The sequence below is a fragment of the Oncorhynchus clarkii genome, chromosome 3 (genome assembly GCF_045791955.1).
Source record: "Oncorhynchus clarkii lewisi isolate Uvic-CL-2024 chromosome 3, UVic_Ocla_1.0, whole genome shotgun sequence".
NCBI classification, from domain to species: domain Eukaryota; kingdom Metazoa; phylum Chordata; class Actinopteri; order Salmoniformes; family Salmonidae; genus Oncorhynchus; species Oncorhynchus clarkii.
Window position 1 is genome coordinate 64,901,554 of NC_092149.1, and position 21,916 is coordinate 64,923,469.

The 21,916-nt window shown below is 44.8% G+C and overlaps 1 protein-coding gene across 2 annotated transcripts in view; it reads left to right on the plus strand.

The window, feature by feature from the left end:
• Positions 1-21,916, plus strand: part of LOC139401320 (erb-b2 receptor tyrosine kinase 4b) — a 467,727-nt gene that overhangs the window by 235,973 nt on the left and 209,838 nt on the right. For both annotated transcript variants that reach the window (XM_071145653.1, XM_071145654.1), the window contains exon 2: positions 3,789-3,940. In XM_071145653.1, the coding sequence (XP_071001754.1) occupies positions 3,789-3,940 (152 nt within the window). The remainder of the gene's footprint in view (positions 1-3,788; positions 3,941-21,916) is intronic.

A 21,916-nucleotide genomic window follows, 5' to 3' on the forward strand; every position in this document is an offset into this window, starting at 1 on the left:
CATTTAGCTGGATTGCCATTAAGGTTTCATAACGGATTAATAACAATTCAATCTCAGTGAAACGTTGTGTGTATGTGTCGGGGGGAGGGGGGGTGTATTGAAGTGTATGTAGGTTTCTTTTTAGGTGGCTGATGTTGTATTATAAACTGTCCTTTTCACTGGGAGACTGGCTGATGTTATATTATAAACTGTCCTTTTCACTGGGAGACTGGCTGATGTTGTATTATAAACTGTCCTTTTCACTGGGAGACTGGCTGATGTTGTATTATAAACTGTCCTTTTCACTGGGAGACTGGCTGATGTTATATTATAAACTGTCCTTTTCACTGGGAGACTGGCTGATGTTGTATAATAAACTGTCCTTTTCACTGGGAGACTGGCTGATGTTATATTATAAACTGTCCTTTTCACTGGGAGACTGGCTGATGATATATTATAAACTGTCCTTTTCACTGGGAGACTGGCTGATGTTGTATTATAAACTGTCCTTTTCACTGGGAGACTGGCTGATGTTATATTATAAACTGTCCTTTTCACTGGGAGACTGGCTGATGTTGTATTATAAACTGTCCTTTTCACTGGGAGACTGGCTGATGTTGTATTATAAACTGTCCTTTTCACTGGGAGACTGGCTGATGTTATATTATAAACTGTCCTTTTCACTGGGAGACTGGCTGATGTTATATTATAAACTGTCCTTTTCACTGGGAGACTGGCTGATGTTATATTATAAACTGTCCTTTTCACTGGGAGACTGGCTGATGTTGTATTATAAACTGTCCTTTTCACTGGGAGACTGGCTGATGTTATATTATAAACTGTCCTTTTCACTGGGAGACTGGCTGATGTTGTATTATAAACTGTCCTTTTCACTGGGAGACTGGCTGATGTTATATTATAAACTGTCCTTTTCACTGGGAGACTGGCTGATGATATATTATAAACTGTCCTTTTCACTGGGAGACTGGCTGATGTTATATTATAAACTGTCCTTTTCACTGGGAGACTGGCTGATGTTATATTATAAACTGTCCTTTTCACTGGGAGACTGGCTGATGTTATATTATAAACTGTCCTTTTCACTGGGAGACTGGCTGATGTTATATTATAAACTGTCCTTTTCACTGGGAGACTGGCTGATGTTATAGACTGGCTATGTTAAACTGTCCTTTTCACTGGGAGACTGGCTGATGTTATATTATAAACTGTCCTTTTCATAAACTGTCCTTTTCACTGGGAGACTGGCTGATGTTATATTATAAACTGTCCTTTTCACTGGGAGACTGGCTGATGTTATATTATAAACTGTCCTTTTCACTGGGAGACTGGCTGATGTTATATTATAAACTGTCCTTTTCACTGGGAAGACTGGCTGATGTTATATTATAAACTGTCCTTTTCACTGGGAGACTGGCTGATGTTATATTATAAACTGTCCTTTTCACTGGGAGACTGGCTGATGTTATATTATAAACTGTCCTTTTCACTGGGAGACTGGCTGATGTTATATTATAAACTGTCCTTTTCACCGGGAGACTGGCTGATGATATATTATAAACTGTCCTTTTCACTGGGAGACTGGCTGATGTTATATTATAAACTGTCCTTTTCACTGGGAGACTGGCTGATGATATATTATAAACTGTCCTTTTCACTGGGAGACTGGCTGATGTTATATTATAAACTGTCCTTTTCACTGGGAGACTGGCTGATGTTATATTATAAACTGTCCTTTTCACTGGGAGACTGGCTGATGTTATATTATAAACTGTCCTTTTCACTGGGAGACTGGCTGATGTTACATTATAAACTGTCCTTTTCACTGGGAGACTGGCTGATGTTATATTATAAACTGTCCTTTTCACTGGGAGACTGGCTGATGTTATATTATAAACTGTCCTTTTCACTGGGAGACTGGCTGATGAGATATTATAAACTGTCCTTTTCACTGGGAGACTGGCTGATGATATATTATAAACTGTCCTTTTCACTGGGAGACTGGCTGATGAGATATTATAAACTGTCCTTTTCACTGGGAGACTGGCTGATGATATATTATAAACTGTCCTTTTCACTGGGAGACTGCGCTTGCATCTCAAATGGCATCCTAATCCCCACATAACACACTACTTTTGAAAGTAGTGCTACATATATGTAGGGCATAGGGTGCCATTTGGGACACACCCTGCACATCCCACAATACCTGACATCTCATCACGGTACCCTGAGGCTATAATAACTGTTTATTACCTGGAAACCCTATATTATGATCCCCCTCCTCCCTCCTCCATCTATACCAATGTTAACCGTTATTGAAAACACCCAGGCCTCATTGTATATTACCACATCACACCTGATCTGCATGCTAGCTCTGTTTGATACCTGCCTCTCCCTTGCTTTGGTTGTGTCCCGAATGGCATCTTATTCCTATGCGGAATAGGGTATCATTTTGTACGCATCTCTTTACTCTTCGGTGAGATCTGTATGCTCCCTCTGCCTCTTGTAATCTAATATCATGTGAGGAGGAATTGTTGGAACAAGATCTCATTTGTCTTTATAGCCCAATGTTGCCTTGAAGCTGTTTCTTCTGTTTCTCATCCATCCATTTTCTGAGAGGTAATGGAGGGGAAATAAATAGGAAATCAAATGAAAGTTGGCTTTCACAGTACTGCTAATACAACAAGGGGGTATGAGTTGAGTTTAGCAAGGAGTAGAGGTTGACTTCTTTTGATTGATTTCTCTGAGGGGAAGTGTGAGCTAAACGTTTAGAAAATAAGGGAAATACAAAGAACTGCCAGACAGAGAGAGAGAGAGAGAGCACAGATCACAGAGACAGGGTTCTCAGAATGGTACATACAATTGAGGTAAGATAGTTGAGGGGAGCTGTCTTGGAGGAGACAGGTGTGTGTGTTTGGAGTAAACAGGTGTGTGTGTTTGTTTCCTATGGTGGTGTGTGGCAGTTCATGGGTGACTGTGTGACAACTCTGAGAGGATTCTGCCACTCCTGTCAAGGCGATAGCTCCCCTGTCAACCGTGAAGTGGCTAGAAACAGCCCACAGTGACAACATGGCTAGGGTTGAATGGTAATGTGGGAGAAGGTGTCTTCATCCCAAATCGCTTGCTGTTCCCTTTATATTGCACCATTTTTTATTTTTTTTACTATGGACCTAGTCAAAAATAGTTCACTATATAGGGAATAGGGTGCCATTAGGGAAACACACTCTCTTCTCTGTATCTCTCTAAAAAGAGTGCAGGTGGGGCTGTATTATTGATGTTAAATATGGCAGTATTTTGCATAACCTTTTACTCACCTCTGAATGGAAAGGTCCTTATTCTGTTTGTTTTCATGTGGCAATGGAGGTTATGACATGTTTCTTAGAATTACTGCCTCACCTCTTTACTGATGGACCAAGCACCACTTAAGCCCACAGTGTGTGTGTGTGTGTGTGTGTGTGTGTGTGTGTGTGTGTGTGTGTGTGTGTGTGTGTGCGTTCAATTGTGCTTTGTTGTGATTTTGTGTTGTTTTGGGGTGTTTTGGGCTGTCCTCTGGGCGGTAGCAGCAGCAGCAGCTGACAGGGCAGATGTCTCCTGTCTTAGTGGGGATAAAAGGTGTTTGATGGGTGGAAAAGACAGGCTTTAATTACATAGCAGGAGTCTACTCAGTAGCCTGGACACACGCTAACGGGGACTCATCTGCCCACTGGGCCTCAGGGGCTTCCTGTACACACAAACACACACATGAATGCATAGCTAACATACCTCCTCCTCTCTCCTCTTTCTTTCTGCAGTATGCGCCGGCACAGAGAACAAGCTGAGTACTCTGTCAGACCTGGAGCAGCAGTACCGCACCCTAAGGAAGTATTATGAGAACTGTGAGGTGGTGATGGGGAACCTGGAGATCACCAGCATCGATCGCTCCAGAGACCTCTCCTTCCTCAGGGTAAGACCGGACACTACCATCCCTTCTTAGCTTTTCACTGTATTTCTTCCCCAACTATTTAGCTTTTAATCTTAGACCTCTCCTTCTTTAGGGTAAGACCCAACTTACACATCAGTATTTGAATCACGACTTGGACAATCTGTTCTGGAATCACACCTCACATTGTTGAATATTTCAGTGTCTATTCAATTCACTTTGGAACCAGTCATTCTCCACTCAACCTTGTTGGTCTGACATGGTTTTAATTTTAGGTCTTCTCTTACCAATCAGCTAGGCTGTCTGTGACAGTCAGACCGTCATCCTCTCTAACTCTGCTTGCTGTGAGACTTCATGGACGTATGATGACCTGATTCTTTTTCTCTAATTCAACACAATCCATAGCCTCTTTGAATAGAGATTTAGAATACATAATAATCAAATGGTTTGTTTGGGATTGATTGTAGGTTAGATGAGGGACCAGTGGTGCAATTGCTTAAGTGACCCAAAACACGCTCACTCACACGCACTTACATACACATGCACACTCACACACCCTCTGAGGTCAAGTGGAATAATGATGTGGTAATGATGTTTTAATGGGGGTTGGAGGCAGGTCAGTGAACTGCTGTACATTAGTTGCTAAAAGTAGTGAACTAGATGGACTATATAGAATAAGGTACCATTTGAGATGCAGCACAAGATTTCAGTCCATTTGGGAGAATTGTGTGTGTGTGGGGGGGGGGGGGGGGGGGATAACCCCTGTTGTGCTGACTGCATTATTGTGGGGTTGTAATGGGGTGGTTTGGCTGGGTGGTTGTCTGAACCCTAAGCACTTTATGAGATGGTGCTTTAACGTAGTGGTAGGAAACCCAATCTCCAGCAAGGCCAGAGAGGACTTGGCCTCAAATGTATTCAACATTGATTCAGTGATCAATGTTTAGACAGAGTCACCTAATCAAGTTTACCAGGTCTATGTGTTACGATTCAGAAATTACATTGCAAAAGTAGGTGACAATAACCCCCATTCTAAAAATGGCTTTGATCAATTGCTTAAATGCTTTTTAATCCGTGTTTGTTAAAGAAAATACTCTCAGTGAAAGGTGTTTAGTATTTTTGTGTTGAAACAGTCTTCCTCTTATGTAAAAGCTGTGTATCTGTGTGGCCACCAGCATCAAGGCATAACACAGTACTGTTTTACATAACAAAACAAAACAGAAGAATTTAAGCCCTTCTGTGTTCCTCTAAACAACAATGTCGACCACTATATCGCCTTACCCCCCGCAATGAAAAAGCAAGCGCCAGAGTGTGGCGTGCTGTGGAGGGGAGCGGTGGAGAGTGCAGTGTTACCGTTGGCCCCCTACAGAGTTAACAGGTAATGGGACACTGCTCAACATTGTGAGTATGAGAGGGAAGCAATGTGCTGGTGAAGACAGTACGATTATCGTTAGTCTCTGCTACAAGCTACAATCCTACTCAGAAAAATCAGTTCAAAGTTCAATTTAGCTCTTTGTATGCTGCAGTTTGCCATTGCAGAACTCACGAAGGGATGCAGAACTCACGAAGGGATGCAGAACTCACGAAGGGATGCAGAACTCACGAAGGGATGCACATCGAGTGACAGGGTTTAGAACCTTGGTTACAAGCCTTGCTAGAACACGCTGTCATTTTCTTACATGACCATATAACAGAGGCTGGTTGCTGTTCGTTTACAAAATGGCCCCCCGTGGCGCTGTGCATGTGCCAAGGCTTCACAATTAACCAGGGTTAATTGAACATACTAATTCGAAACACAGGGTGCCAAGCAGCACGGGAGCAGGGAGGAGGGCAAGGTAATGTGTGTATTTTTGGGTTGTTAAGATTATTATTATTTTAAAACACATTAATAATGTGCCATCCCTGGGGCAGTGGAGGAGGAGGAGGAGGAGGAGGAGGAGGAGGAGGAGGAGGAGGAGGAGGAGGAGGAGGAGGAGGAGGAGGAGGAGGAAAACTTCACCTTGAGGTGTAGTAGAGGGGGAGAGGAGAGGGAAATAAAACCTAGCTAGAAGCTTCTTTCCTTCCTGCATGGTGGCCAGGCAGTCTGAGCAGTGTGTTTGGCTGGATGGCTGGCTGTCTACTGGGTGATTGAAAGTGATGCCTGTGCTTTGCCTCCCTTTTAAAGATAGCCAGAGATGGATGGCTGCATCCCAAGCCCCCTGAACAGCTTTAGCAGTAAATAGAGTCCATCTTCTAAACCTCATCCATACCGCTGATGAATCAAGACCCAGCTATAAGATTAATAACTGGAATTCTGCACCAAGATCATTGGATTTTTTCTGTGTGTATTTTGTGTATGTGTATGTGTGTTGAATCCGTCTTGTTTGTGAAAGTGTGTTTCTCGCAAGCAAAATGCAAGAAATCTTGCAGCACATTTCATTTCCACATGATGGTTCACAGATAAGGTAACACTTAGATCACTTTCTATGTCACCTTCATTCAGTTGGATGGGCAGGATATGATCCAGTAATCCATCTGAGAAGGCCTTCACCGTTCCCTGACCCTGACGTCAGTCTCCTTGTAGCCACAGTCACAAGATCTACAACTCAACCACATTCCTCTACATCTGGCGTAGGTTGGTTGGCTCACTAGCTTAATATGTTATAAACCTTATAATAAGACATGATTAAGTTTCATACATGCTTATAACAACTAATAAAGCATTGTACCTGCAGGCTGTACGTACAGTTTTACCGCTTCATAGCACAATTGCGTATCGAGACAATTCATCTATAGACAATCCTCCTTCTAGCACAAAGCCCTCCAACTCTCCCAACCTATCAGCCCCCTGCCTGGCTAATAGTGGCTCCCTGCCTTGTGTCTCTACTGTTAAATGGAGTGATGTGATTGGTGTCTCAAATGTCACCCTATTCCCTATATATTGTTGTGCACTACTTTTGACCAGGATCCATCCAACTTTTGGAAAGAATAGTGCACTATTTTAGGGAATAGTGTGCCATTTGAGCCACAGTCCATGGTGTTAATTATACCACTATCATTGACAAACGGAAACTGTAAATATTTCCATTAGGTTTCACATCATTAGCTTGACGATTAGAGACTGGGAAGAAAAGAGGTGGCGGGTTGGAGGGGGTCTGATAAGAAATTCTATCTCTCTCTCTCTCTCTCTCTCTCAAAAGTGCTATATAAACTTTGTATTATTACTCCCAGCAGCACATCATTCTCAAATTAAAACATAACTACATTGACATTACAACTCCATTTGAAAAGTAGTTCAGTGAGTATTATTTTATATTGTTTTATACATTGAGTGTACAAAACATTAACAACACCTGTTCTTTCCATGACATAGCCAGACCAGGTGAATCTAGGTAAAAGCTATGACACCTTATTGATGTAGATATGTTCCATAGTATGCGCGCTAGTTCTATGCTTCCCATTCTTAAGTTTCGTTTTTGTGTCTATTACTTTCGGTTTTGTGCAGCGGTTTAGATGGTACAATGATTCTCTACTGTATTCTTGCTTGTTTTGTTACATAAACTGAAATTAGATTTCTGCAGAGCGCATCTCTAAATCCACTTCAATCAGTGTATGGGGGAGGAGACAGGTTCAAGAAGGATTTTTTAAGCCTTGAGACATTTGAGACATGGATTGTGTTCATGGGCATGACAAAATATCTGCCTTTGAACAGTGTATGGTAGTAGTTGCCAGGTGCACTGGTTTGTGTCAAAAACGACTGGGTTTTTCACGACAGTTTCCCATGTGAATCAAGAACGATCCCCCACCCAAAGGACATTCAGCCAACTTGACACAACTGTGGGAAAAATTGGAGTCAACACGGGCCAGCATCCCTGTGGAATGCTTTTGACACCTTGTAGAGGCCATGCCCTGACGAATTGAAGCTGTTCTGAGGGTAAAAGTATTAGGAATGTTAGGAAGGTGTTCTTAATGTTTTGTGCACTCAGTGTATATAGCACGAGACTGGGCTGATTGGGTTGTGGGTCGGGAACTTTAAAACAACATCATAATGGCCCTTACAGTAGCAGTCAGTCCCCTGGAGTTATTTTGACCCTGTGTGTTCCAGAGGACAGAGGTCAAATAGGGTTTAATGAGCCTGGAGAACACGGAGGAGCAGAGGAGTCATTTAAAGTAGTCTGTCCCCAGCCAGTCGCCTCTACTCAGGATAAGAGGAGCTGTCTGCATTAATGACAGCAGACACCTACCTCTGTGCATCGAAATAGGGACATGATAAGAGTGAGACTTTGATCTGCATTTTTTTCTTACTCTCCCTCCACCTCTTGTTTTGTGGGCCATCCTCTACCTATCCTGCAGCCTCTGTCCTGATACAGCCTGGATGGGGAAGGAAACTTACTCTCCCTCCACCTCTTGTGTTGTGGGCCATCCTCTACCTATCCTGCAGCCTCTGTCCTGATACAGCTTGGATGGGGAAGGAAACTCTCCCTCTTTCTCTCTTTTCCTCTCTCCCCCTCTCCTCCTCTTCTTCTCACTTTTTACAGGCTGGTTATTTGTCCCTCAGGCGTGGTTGGTTGGTGTATGTGTACTGCCTGGCTGGGTAGTTGCTAGGCTAGATGAGAGCAGAATACATCCCAACTGGCATGCTATTCCCAACATAGTGCACTACATTTGAACATACAGGGCCCATAGAGCACTGGTCAAAAGTACTGCACTTTTTAGGGAATAGTGTGCCATTTGGGACACAGAGCTCAGATTACGTTCCCCTGTTCCTCAGCACCCTTCATTATTAATGAAGACTGATGAAGTGTTGGCGAGCTCCTGTCTTTGAGGCGCGCCTAGATTGGATTGACAATCGCTATTAGCGTGCTCGCAAGTTCATTTCCATCACTTTAATATGACATGAATAAGGACAGAGAGAGAGAGATAACCCTGCACAAAGAAAGAGGGAGGGAGAGAGCTTGAGACCGAGAGAGCGAGAGACCGTGAAACCGAGAGAGCGAGAGAGAAAGAGCGAGAGAGAAAGAGCGAGAGAGCGAGAGGCCGAGAGAGCGAGACCGAGAGAGGGAGAGAGAGAAAGAGTGAGAGAGAGAGCGATAGAGAGTGAGAGAGAGCGAGAGAGAGATGGAGAGGGAGGGAGAGAAAAAGAGAGAGAGAGAAAGAGAGAGAGAGAACGAGAGAGCGAGAGAACGAGATAGAGAGAGAAAGAGCGAGAGAGAGAAAGAGAGAAAGAGCGAGAGAGAGAAAGAACAAGATAGCCAGAGAGAGAAAGAAAAAGAGAAAGAGCGAGAGAGAGAAAGTGCGACAGAGAGAGAGAGAGAAAGAAAGAGCGAGAGATGGAAAGAGAGAAAGAGCGAGAGAGAGAAAGAACAATAGAGCCAGAGAGAGAAAGAAAAAGAGAGAAAGAGCGAGAGCGCGCGAGAGAGAAAGAGCGACAGAGAGAGAGAGAGAAAGAAGAGCGAGAGATGGAAAGGGCCAAGAGGGAAAGAGCCGAGAGAGAGAGAGCGGGAGAGAGCGAGAGCAAGGGAGAGAACGAGCGAGAGAGAGAATTATCCAAGAGAGAAAGATCCAAGAGCGAGCATGAGAGAGCAAAAGCGAGACAGAGCGAGAGTTAGCGAGAGTGATAGCGAGTGAGAGAGAGCGAGCGAGAGGGAGAAAGAGCAAGAGAGAGCAAGAGCGAAAGAGAGAGAGAGCGAGCGAGAGAGAGCGAGCGAGAGAGAGCGAGCGAGAGAGAAAGAGCAAGAGAGAGAAAGAGCGTGAGAGAAAGAAAGAGCGAGAGAGAAAGAGCGAGAGAGAAAAAGCGAGAGAGAGAAAGAGCTGAGAGAGAGCGAGAGAGAGAGACCGAGAGAGTGAGAGAGAGCGAGAGAGAGAAAGTGTGAGAAAGCGAGAGAGAGAAGGAGCAAGAGAGAGTGAGAAGGAGCGAGCGAGAGAGAACGAGAGTGCGAGAGAGCAAGAGAGAGAGAGAGAGTGCAAGAGAGAGGAGTGAGAGAGATCGAGAGAGAGAGAAAGAAAGAGCGAGAGAGCGAGAGAAAGAGTAAGAGATAGAAAGAGCGAGAGAGAACGAGAGAGCGAGAGATGGAGCAAGAGAGAACAAGAGAATGAGAGTGTGAGAGAACGACAGCAAGAGAGCGAGAGAAAGAGAGAAAAAGAGAGCGAGAGAGCGAGAGAGAGAAAGACCCGAGAGAGAACGAGCCGAGAGAGCGAGAGAGCAAAAGCGAGACAGAGTGAGAGTTAGCAAGAGAGCGAGAGAGAGAAATAGCTAGAGAGAACGAGAGGAGGAGCGAGAAAGGGAGAGAGAGAAAGAGCGAGAGAGAGAATGTGTGAGAGAGAGAGAGAGAGAGAGCTAGAGAGAGAAGGAGCGAGAGAGAGAATGTGTGAGAGAGAGAGAGAGAGAGATAGAGCTAGAGAGAGAAGGAGCGAGAGAGAGAGGGGGGAGGCGTTGAAGGCAATGTTGGAATTCTGTGTAGGCTCTAACTTTTTCTCTTGGATCTCAGTCTGCTGTCTGACTGATGGTGGTCAGGAAAGACACAGTTATAGGAGCTAAGCAGACAGAAGCAGAGAGATGCCTAATGCCACTATCCACTAGATTTATATTGATTCTCCCTGTTCTATATAGGAACACATTACAGCAGGCAAGGGGTGGTAGTATGAGGTAGATGAGGGTGTCTATGTGTTTGGTGACATTCGCTTTAAACCCTACTCCCTTGGAATGATTATTTAGAGAGCGTTGTGAGATGTATGTCTGGGCCTTTGTGTGCTTCAGTGTGTGGTTATGTGTGCGTGCATGCTGTGTTTGTGCATGCGCGTGTGTGTGTATGCATGATGTGTTTGCACTTTCATGCGTACATGCGTCTGTCCCTGCGTCCGTCTGCTTGTGTGTGTGTGTGTGTAATCTTGCACAGTGCACAGTGCTGTATCAAGGTTTAAACGTTTTTTTCCCAGGCTGACTGACAGATACATTTTCTCTCTGTGGCCCTGCTGGGTTTGGGGAGGCCATTCTATCCCCTGTCTGTCATGGCCCCGCTGCTGGAATAGATAGATAGTGGATAGATAGAGCGTGGAAATGAAAGAAGCGCCTCAAATTGCTTCTTCTTCCTTTACGTGATTTACTGGTTTGACTGTGTTGGCTGGAGCCACCCCGGAGATTCTCTCTCATGTTTTCTTGTTCTCATTCTCCTTCTCATTCTCTCTCTTTCACTCTGAGGTAGCTCTTGTTCTCTCTTCCCTCCCTCCCTCCCTCCCTCCCTCCCTCCCTCCCTCCCTCCCTCCCTCCCTCCCTCCCTCCCTCCCTCCCTCCCTCCCTCCCTCCCTCCCTCCCTACCTCCCACCCTTCATTCCTTCAATCCTTGTCATCCTGTCGTAGTTCTGGCATCCAGCCACTTGGGACAGTGATCAGATCACGTGGTGGTTGTCCAACCCTTCACCTGACAGCCCAGGTACAGCCAGTCACTCTATTGACAATCACCATTGTTGTGAACAGAGGTTTTAGTCGATGTCAATAACTAGCTCCTGCTCTCTGTTGACATAAGTTGCTGCTGTGTACGTCCCAAATGGCACCCTATTTCCGATATAGTGCACTACTTTTAACCAGGGCCTATAGGGAGATGTTCCAAAGTAGAGCACTATATAGGGAATAGGTTGCCATTTGGGACGCAACTTAAGTGTCAGGAAGATGCATGGCCCTGTAGTTCAGGCCTGGCTGGGACACAGTGTCTTCTCCTCTTCTCCCAGAAACAGCTAATGATGTTACACACCTTTGATTGACATCTTCATTAAAGGGCCATCCATCATGGTGGATGGCTAGGTTGGTTACCGACCCACCGGTTTGTGTACAGAGACAGGATTCAGGGGTGTCTGGACATGACGTCTAGACGTTTAGAAGGGGACACTATTTATTTTTCCCTCTGTCTCTCTCGCTCTCACTCACTTTATCTATACTTCTCTCTGTCTCTTTCTCTCACCCTCTCTCTCAGTTCATCTCTCTCTCTTCTTTTCTGACCTCAGAGAGTAAAAAAGTGAAGTGATGGTGTCCATCACCTCGGGATGGATGGTGTCCATCTCCTCGGGATGGAGGGTGTCCATCCCCTCGGGATGGAGGGTGTCCATCACCTCGGGATGGAGGGTGTCCATCTCCTCGGGATGGAGGGTGTCCATCCCCTCGGGATGGAGGGTGTCCATCACCTCGGGATGGAGGGTGTCCATCCCCTCGGGATGGAGGGTGTCCATCACCTCGGGATGGAGGGTGTTATAAATAATGTATTTGTTTACTTAACAAAAAAAAATGTTCACACCTTATACCCTCAAAATGACCATAAATAACAATGACTGTAGCGACCCTGTGTTTATAAACGTGGATATTGACTTTACTCATTTCAGCATGGTTTTGTGGTTTTGAGTCGATGCCACACAGGGGTAACGGGCCAGAAGGTCATAGACGGATGCAGACAATGATCAGCTAGAGGTAAATCAGATTTGAAAATGTTGATGTTGTATTTATAATACATGCAACACATTTTTCACCAACGGATCTCTTTGCCAATGCACCATACGATTACAGACATTGTGCGCTGATCATTATGGTTTTCATTTTCAACAACACAATCAAGTAGAGGATGTCAATCTCGACTGACAGACAATACATCCCTCCCTACTCAGTATCGAATCTCCGAATGTAATTAAACTTATTCGTGTTTTGTAACGGATGTCTCTTTCCATGAATCGAATGGCTGTTGGACAGTTTGGATGCTGGAATGGATGAACATGCGCAAGTAACCTAGCCTACAGGAGACTTTTGAAGTAGCCTAATCAGATTAAAACATTGAGGAATAGTTATGTGAATTGGAAAGGATGCCGAACACGTGTTAAGCTTCCTGATTAACTGCTGGGAGGGACCTGGGAGAATGATGATCGGCAACAAACAGCGCATCAGTATCTGAAGTAAAAATACAGCCAGACTGGCCTGCTATTATGCCTTTCTACTATCTGTCCAGAATAGACCCACACCTGAACCGATCCACATGGAGTGAAAGGAATAAAACATTCACATAACAGGGCTTTTGCGACATTATTCAAATGACATTTTCAGCCTAGAGTAGAATTGTTCTCAATTGTACTCACTTGAAAAGAATAAAGCCCGATTGGGGTTTGCCAAAAGATCTTTGCAGAAGGACACGATCGAGAGAGAGAGTGAGACATGCACAACCGCACACTGACACATCCACACACACAGTGACACGTACACAGAGAGAGCCATACAGAGAGGGACCGGTGGCTGCTCTTTGCTTATCACTGCAGAACACTGGCCAGTGAATAAAAGGAACCAGGAGAGAGAGAAAGAGAGAGAAAGGAGTAAAGGAGTACAAAAGGCCACCCCGCTCTGGACTGCCTTCTCAGACGTCTCCACACCGTATCTGACTCTCCTCTACTCCTCTCCTCCGTGTCGACTGACAAAAGGTGAACGATAGGGGAAGGAGAAGTTTCACGAGGCAAATTGAAATCAATTTTTACAAAAGCATGTCTGCCTCAGCTGGAGGAGCCAGGATAGCTGTTCAGGGCTGATCTGTGTCTGAGCTAGCCTGGCCACAATAGGCTGAGTGACCCGGCCATGTCCTTCATTAGCCTAGCTATGCTGTGATAAAAGGACTCTGAAAACAGGCACAGCATATCCTCCGCTTTATTCTGTTCGTCCATTTTTTAATTCACTGTGGAACGTGGAGGAGACGTTAGAGATGTGATAAGAGAGAAAAGACCTTGAGCTTCTGAACCAAAGTATTTCATATCTGTCTGGAGGAGTGTCGCCTGTCTTTGTCTTGTCTTTCTGTCTGTGTCTCGGACTGCATTCAAAAAGCGTCTCAGAATGGGATTGTCCACCCTGTCCATATTAATGTATTCATTATGAAAGATGAAACAGATCCTAGATAAGCACTCCTGCTCTGGGACTATTTTGTGAACATGGGCCCTGTACTATGAGAGAGAGAGCGAGAGAGAGAGGGAGAGGGAGAGAGAGAGAGAGAGCGAGAGAGAGAGAGGGAGAGGGAAAAAGATAGAACATTTGTCGTCTTAAAATATATTTTGTCTTTTTATAGTATCTTTGTCGTGTAGCTTCTACTCTGCGTCTGTCTCTAGGACTGTAGATGGAGGAAGAGAAGTGCTTTGTCTTATAGTTTCTTTGCCTAGTGGCCTCTCTCTGAGTCTTTTATTAAACATAGTATCACAGTCCAGTTGTGTGTCTGTTTCCAGGACTGTAGTGTGAGATTGTAAGGTCTTGTCTTCTCATAGTATCTCTGTCCGATTGCATCTCTTTCACCATGGCAGCTTAATGATGCAGATGGAACCTGGAAGTGGTTCTCTGAACCCAGCCCTGACCTATTCTCTCTCTGAGTAATGATCTCTCTCTCTCTCTTTATTCAATTCAAGGGGATTTATTGTCATTGGAAACATATGTTTACATTGCCAAAGCAAGTGAAATGGATAAAGAAAATAAACAATAACAAGTGAACAGTAAATATTACACTCACACAAGTTCCAAAAGAATAAAGACATTTAAAATGTGATATTATCTCTTATAAAGTGTTGTAACAATGTGAAAATAGTTCAAGTAAATAAACATAAATATGGGTTGTATTTACAATGTTGTTTGTTCTTCACTGATTGCCCTTTTCTTGTGGCAACAGGTCTCAAATGTTACTGCTGTGATGCAGCCTGTGGTATTTCACCCAATTTGTTTTTGAATTCTTTGTGGATCTGTGTAATCTGAGGGAAATGTGCACCTCAGTTTCCACCTCATTTTGTGGGCAGAGTGCACATTGCTTGTCTTCTCTTGACAACCAGGTCTGCCTATGGCAACCTTTCTCAATAGCAAGGCTCTGCTTAGTGAGTCTGTACGTAGTCAGAGCGTTCCTTCATTTTGGGTCAGGTATTCTGCCACTGTGTACTTTCTGTTTAGGGCCAAATAGCATTCTAGTTTGATCTGTTTTTTTGTTAATTGTTTCCAATGTGTCAAGTAAGGATCTTTTTGTTTTTTAACGAGTTGGTTGGGTCTAATTGTGTTGCTGTCCTGAGGATCTGTCAGGTCTGTTTGTGTTTGTGAACAGAGCCCCAGGACCAGCTTGCTTAGAGGACTCTTCCACATGTTATTCTCTGTAGGTGATGGCTTTGTTATGGAAGGTTTGGGAATCGCTTCCTTTCAGGTGGTTGTAGAATTTAACAGCTCTTTTCTGGATTTTGATAATTAGCGGGTATTGGCCTCGTTATTGGTTGTTTTACATTGTACACAGAGGATATTTTTGCATAATTTTGCATGCAGTCTCAATTTGGTGTTTGTCCCATTTTGTGATTTATTGGTTGGTGAGTGGACCCCAGACCTCACAACCATAAAGGACAATGGGTTCTATAACTGATTCAAGTATATTTTGCCATATCCTAATTGGTTTGTCAAATGTTATGTTCCTTGTGATGGCATAGAAGGACCTGTGGCGCTGATGTTTAGGCCGAGGTATATATAGTTTGTGTGCTCTAGGGCAACGGTGTCTGTCTAGATGGATCTCTCTCTCTCTCTCTCTCTCTATCATGATCAGTGCAAACTACGATCAGTTTAATCTGAAAGTCAAGATGAGACAATGTCCTGAGAATAGCTGTGCAGGACAAAGCAGATAAACATAGGAAATGCAGAATAATTATGTGGTGGGGAGGGAGGGGACAACAGCTGGGGCATGAGGGATCATTTGATGGGGAATTCTTGAGCACTACAACGCTTGGCAGGCTGGCTGCTGTTGCTGACGGTGACAGAGAATCCATCTTGTTGTTTTGTGCATGTGCGTCCGAATGTATGCATCTGAGTGCGTGTGCATGTGCGCCTGCGTGTTGGTCGTTACACTGCCTGGTTGGTCGTTACACTGCCTGGCTAGGATTATGGATTGGTGGGATCCAGTTCCTCAGTATGGCCTCGTTTTAAATAACAGGCAACCGAGGGGAGAGAAGCTTTTGTCTTGTGGTAGAGCTAGTCTGCTTACCAAATGGCACCCTATTCCCTGTAGTGCACTATTTGTGACCAGCAACCATAGGACCCTGGTCAAAACAAGTGCACTAAATAAGGAATATGGTGTCATTTGGGACGGAAACCTAGAGTGGAAAAGAGAGAGAATATATGAAACCATCAACCATCTTCATTGCATTAAATTCATCTCTTCTTATTTCTCCACTCCATTGGTCTTTATACATGGTGTCTCAAGTGGCACCATATTCACTATAGAGTGCGTTACTTTTGACTAAACTCAGCAAGAAAAGAAACATCCTCTCACTGTCAGCTGCGTTTATTTTCAGCAAACGTATGGTGTAAATATTTGTATGAACATAACAAGAATCAACAACTGAGACATAAACTGAACAAGTTCCACAGTCATGTGACTAACATAAATGGAATAATGTGTCCCTGAACAAAGGGGGGGTCAAAATCAGAAGTAACAGTATCTGGTGTGGCCACCAGCTGCATTAAATACTGCAGTGCATCTCCTCCTCATGGACTACACCAGATTTGCCAGTTCGTGTTGTGGGATGTTACCCCACTCTTCCACCAAGGCACCTGCCGGACATTTCTGGGGGCAATGGCCCTAGCCCTCACCCTCCGATCCAACAGGTCCCAGATGTGCTCAATGGGATTGAGATCAGGGCTCTTCGCTGGCCGTGGCAGAACACTGACATTCCTATCTTGCAGGAAATTACGCACAGAACGAGCAGTATGGCTGGTGGCATTGTCATGCTGGAGGGTCATGTCAGGATGAGCCTGCAGGAAGGGTACCACATGAGGTAGGAGGATGTCTTCCCTGTAACACACAGCGTTGAGATGACAACAAGCTCGGTCCGATGATGTTGTGACACACCGTCCCAGACCATGACGAACCCTCCACCTCCAAATCGAGTACAGGCCTCGGTGTAACACTCGTTCCTTCAACGATAAACGCCAATCTGACCATCACCCCTGGTGAGGTAAAACCGCGACTCGTCAGTGAAGAGCACTTTTTGCCAGTCCTGTCTGTTCCAGCGACGGTGGGTTTGTGCCCATAGGCGACGTTGTTGCCGGTGATGTCTGGTGAGGACCTGCCTTACAACAGGCCTACAAGCCCTCAGTCCAGCCTCTCTCAGCCTATTGCGAACAGTCTGAGCACTGATGGAAGGATTGTGCGTTCCTTGTGTAACTCGGGCAGTTGTTGTTGCCATCCTGTACCTGTCCCGCAGGTGTGATGTTCGGATGTACCGATCCTGTGCAGGTGTTGTTACACGTGGTCTGCCACTGTGAGGACGATCAGCTGTCTGTCTTGTCTCCTCGTAGCGCTGTCTTAGACATCTCACAGTACGGACATTTATTGCCCTGTCCACATCTGCAGTCCTCATGCCTCCTTGCAGAATGCCTAAGTCACGTTCACGCAGACGAGCAGGGACCCTGGGCATCTTTCTTTTGGTGTTTTTCAGAGTCAGTAGAAAGGCCTCTTTGGTGTCCTACGTTTTCATAACTATGACCTTAATTGCCTACCGTCTGTAAGCTGTTAGTGTGCTTACAGACCTGTGCATTTTCATTAATTGTGTATGGTACATTGAACAAGCATGGGAAATAGTGTTTAAACCCTTTACAATGAAGTTATTTAGATTTGTATTAATTATGTTCGAAAGACAGGGTCCTGAAAAAGGGACTTTTCTTTTTTTGCTGAGTTTATATAGGGAATAGGGCGCCATTTGAAATGCTCACAGCCAATGACTTCCCACATCATCAACTCCTCCTCTCAACTTCTCAATTTCACAGTGAAAACAACAGCTTGCATTGAGGCTCCTTATCACATGCTTCTAGGGGGTTGAGGGTGGTATTCCATTCATCATGACAACAGCGATATACATTGATCTTATTAGCTCACCCTCCTCCCCACAATGCTTTGCTCTCTCTTCAGCTCACCACACCAGCAGAATACTTTGTTGTTCTCTTCCTCAGTGTTTCACACACAGAGCCCCCCCCCCCCACACACACACACACACACACATTCACACACACATCTCTGATTCCCCCTCGCTGTGCGTTAACTAGTCACTGTTTGAATAAAAAGTCATTAGGATTACATAGCCATTTAGCTAAGTGACATTGGGTGTAATTGTACCATCCATCACATCCTGTGTAATAACACACTCGGAGGAGCTACATGTTGATTAGCCCTCGGCCAATTTCACTTGTGGACAGAAATAATGACTGAGGTGGGAGGGAGGGGGAGGGGGAGAGGTGGGGAGAGAGATGGTGAGGTCAGAGGCATTGACCCAAGGCCAAATTAACTTCAGGAAACAACAAACTAATAACATTGTTGTGGTGAGCTAAACTCGAGCTACCACTGGGCCTTTAATCGAACCTCTCTCTCTCTCTGTTTCCCTCTCTTCTGAGTGCTTTGCTTTCCACCTCTCAACTTCCAGTTGTCTTTATAATTATGTTTCTTTTCTATATTACATGTTCTTCCTTTGCTCTCCACCCTGTCTAATGTCTGCCCCATGGACCCTGGTGAAAGTAGTGCACTATATGGGGAATTGGGTGCCATGGACCATGGTGAAAGTAGTGCACTATATGGGGAATTGGGTGCCATGGACCCTGGTGAAAGTAGTGCACTATATGGGGAATTGGGTGCCATGGACCCTGGTGAAAGTAGTGCACTATATGGGGAATTGGGTGCCATGGACCCTGGTGGAAGTAGTGCACTATATGGGGAATTGGGTGCCATGGACCCTGGTGAAAGTAGTGCACTATATGGGGAATTGGGTGCCATTTGAGACCCAGACACAGTATTTTGTCACGGCTTAATAAAGACAACCAGGGTGTGTAGTGTTCCTTCTTCCATTCTCTCCTTGGCCCTCTTCGTTTCAAGCCGACCCCTGAAATCCAATTGCCTGGTTGTAATTACCACTGGAAGCAGGAATGGAAGCAGTCATTAATCAAGACAATGGATGCATCGAAGTGCCACCCTATTCCTTACGTAGTGCACTACTTTAAGCAAAGCACTATTCACTTCTGACCAGAGCCCCATTGGGTCCTGGTCTAAAGTAGTGCACTATATTGGGAATAGGGTGCATTTTGGACAAAGCCAAGCAGAAAGCATAGAGCATCAGCATTGTCTTGTTCTGTTCAGTAGCCCAAGCCCCCAACATTTTATTTAGGTATTAAAATCAACCCCTAAATTCCAACACATGATTTGAAGGGTGAGTGAACCCTACACTTTGCACAAGAGGTCCTACAATGACTTCTTCACCTGAGAGATATGTTCCATTTTTTTAAATTCTGTCCTCATTGTCGTATTCCTCCCTTGTGCTCTCTCTCTCTCTCTCTCTCTCTCTCTCTCTCTCTCTCTCTCTCTCTCTCTCTCTCTCACACACACTCTAATTCACTTAATTCATTCATTGATTTACCTTCCTCTTCTCTCCATCCTTCCTCTCTATGTTTAAGGAAGTCTTCAACACCACCTGCCCTAGGCCTGGATCAAAGCAAGGCTGTAATTGTAATTAATTACTCTTTAAGAAGATCTCTTACTTACTTACTTGTCTGCCTTTTGTCTATGGCCCAGAACACAATGGGGCTGATGGGGCCTCTTTGATTGGTTGAGAATAAGAACAAAAAAAACTATTTGATTGGTGGGCCAAGGGAGGAAAGCTTCTTTGATTGGTTAATTTGTAAAAATCCTCTTTTATATGTGGGTGGAGGGGGGCGGGACTCGTTAAGATCACTACAGGGTAATGAATGGGGTTGTAATGGAGATGGGAACATAACAGCGAGAGGCGGGCAGCAGCCGACCCTCTTGACTCCTCATTGACGCCACAGTCTCTGTTAGTCCTTTCTTTAACCATGCAGAAGTAACATGCCTAATGGCCTCCCGCCCTCCACCTCGCCCATCTGTGAAAAGTTGAAACGCTGAAAAGACTTATTTTGAAACAGAAAAGGATGTAGTTTACTTGAAACAAAAGCTACCTAGACGGCTGAATAAAAGAGTAATGACGGAGAAGTTTTTCAAGGCTGGGTCTTTTCTTCTCTGCGAGATGAGACTAAGGAATTGAATTGCTCGTCAGCTAATGATGCTGTTTTATAGAGTTAATATCCTTCACCCTGACAATGTAATAGATAAAAGGAGAGGGCTGAAGTCAATGTAGTGGAGGGAGGGAGGGAGGGAGGGAGGGAGGGAGGGAGGGAGGGAGGGAGGGAGGGAGGGAGGGAGGGAGGGAGGGAGGGAGGGAGGGAGGGAGGGAGGGAGGGAGGGAGGGAGGGAGGGAGGGAGGGAGGGAGGGATAGAGTGCACACGCAATCCAGAGAGAGAGCGAGACAGAGTGAAATAAAGAGAGAGAAAGATTATACCTCTTTAACTGTAAAATAAGTACATTGCATTGAGGGTGCTGGTGCCAGCTTCACCGCACTCCACTGTCCTCATCATTTCAGAAATAAGAAAAGTACTCCTCTGGCACTAGGCAACATATTCCAAATAGAGAAAGTCAAGATTTTCTGGTCTGGACTGGAGCAGAGCTGGTTGTGTTTGCCTCAGTGTGTGTGTGTGTGTGTGTGTGTGTGTGTGTGTGTGTGTGTGTGCGTGCGTGTGTGTGTGGAGTGGGATAACAGTAAAGGGACCTGTTTGTAAATCGTGATGGTGGTGTGGTGCCACCCCGGTCGCAACACTCTGAAAGTTGCAATCTTTAGAAGATTTGAAGTGTGTATGTGTGTGGACATACCTGCCTGTGTATGTGTGTGTTTCTGTCTGTTTGTATGTGTGTGGAGTGGAGTGCTTCTCTCAGCAGGCAGGCAGTCAGGCCTGTGTTGCATTGTGCTGTAGTAAATCCAGCCCAGGGGACAGTGAGTCTCTGGATGCTTCCCAAATGGGATCCTATTCCCTATATTGTGCACTATGTAGGGAATATGGTGCCATTTGGGATGTAGTCTCTGGTTTAAAGGCTAATGCTCTACACCACCTAAGATCACATCACAGGGCCATGAAGAAACCCTCCCTCCATGGGCTTATCAAATATCCCTATAATGCCTGATGAGAATACCATGCCCAAAGACACTCACACAGTCCACACACCTCCTGGGGCCATGTGTGGTAAAATGCTAGGTAGCTAAATACCATTAGACTAGACTACCCCCCTCATGGGGGATCCTGGGTCCATTTAAATTGCTCATTTTTTATGAAAGATTAATTTACAGTGAGCTGCATAAATTAGGCAGCGGTATTTGATTATTTGGAGGTGTTGGAATTTATTTAACTTCTGTTGAAATCTGCACGAAAGGGTTTATTTGCAATCTGTCAGTTTCATCAGTTTATTATACTGAGAGTCATGTGGATAAAAGAGATGGCACAGTTTACACTGCTGACAGCCAAATCAATGCAGTGCTCTAATTCTGCTCTGAAACTTGAGCATCTTAATTAAACATGATTGTTAGCGTGTGAGAGAGGAGAGGATGGGTCGGTTGCCAAAGTCAACTCCTTGGGCTCCCTGCGCTGCTGCTCTGCGGTGGTGTGTGTGTGTGTGTGTGTGTGTGTGTGTGTGTGTGTGTGTGTGTGTGTGTGTGTGTGTGTGTGTGTGTGTGTGTGTGTGTGTGTGTGTGTGTGTGTGTGTGTGTGTGTGTGTGTGTGCGCGCGCGCTTGTGAGCACCAGGACACAAAAGCCAACTGGGTCAAGGATCTGTATTCTCCATCCGCCACATTGGTGAAAGATTGCTCCTTTATCTTCCTATTAATAGATTTTCTTCATGATCACACATGGAGCCAAGTTTCTCTCAGTCTTTGTGAGTAGGAAATGTCCTCATGGAGTAACTCTGTTATGACACTGGCTTTCCCTTTATGGTATTGTCTTAAGATACTAGTTGTTTTACTAGATTAGATTTGTTTATTAGATAATGTTGAACATACACATAGATAAGTACACAAATACACATTCGTAAATAAAATCATGACAAAAACCATTGAAAAAAATAATCAGTTGTGGTCCTGCATCCTTAAGGCCAGAGGAGTGTCACTTTAACGTCTA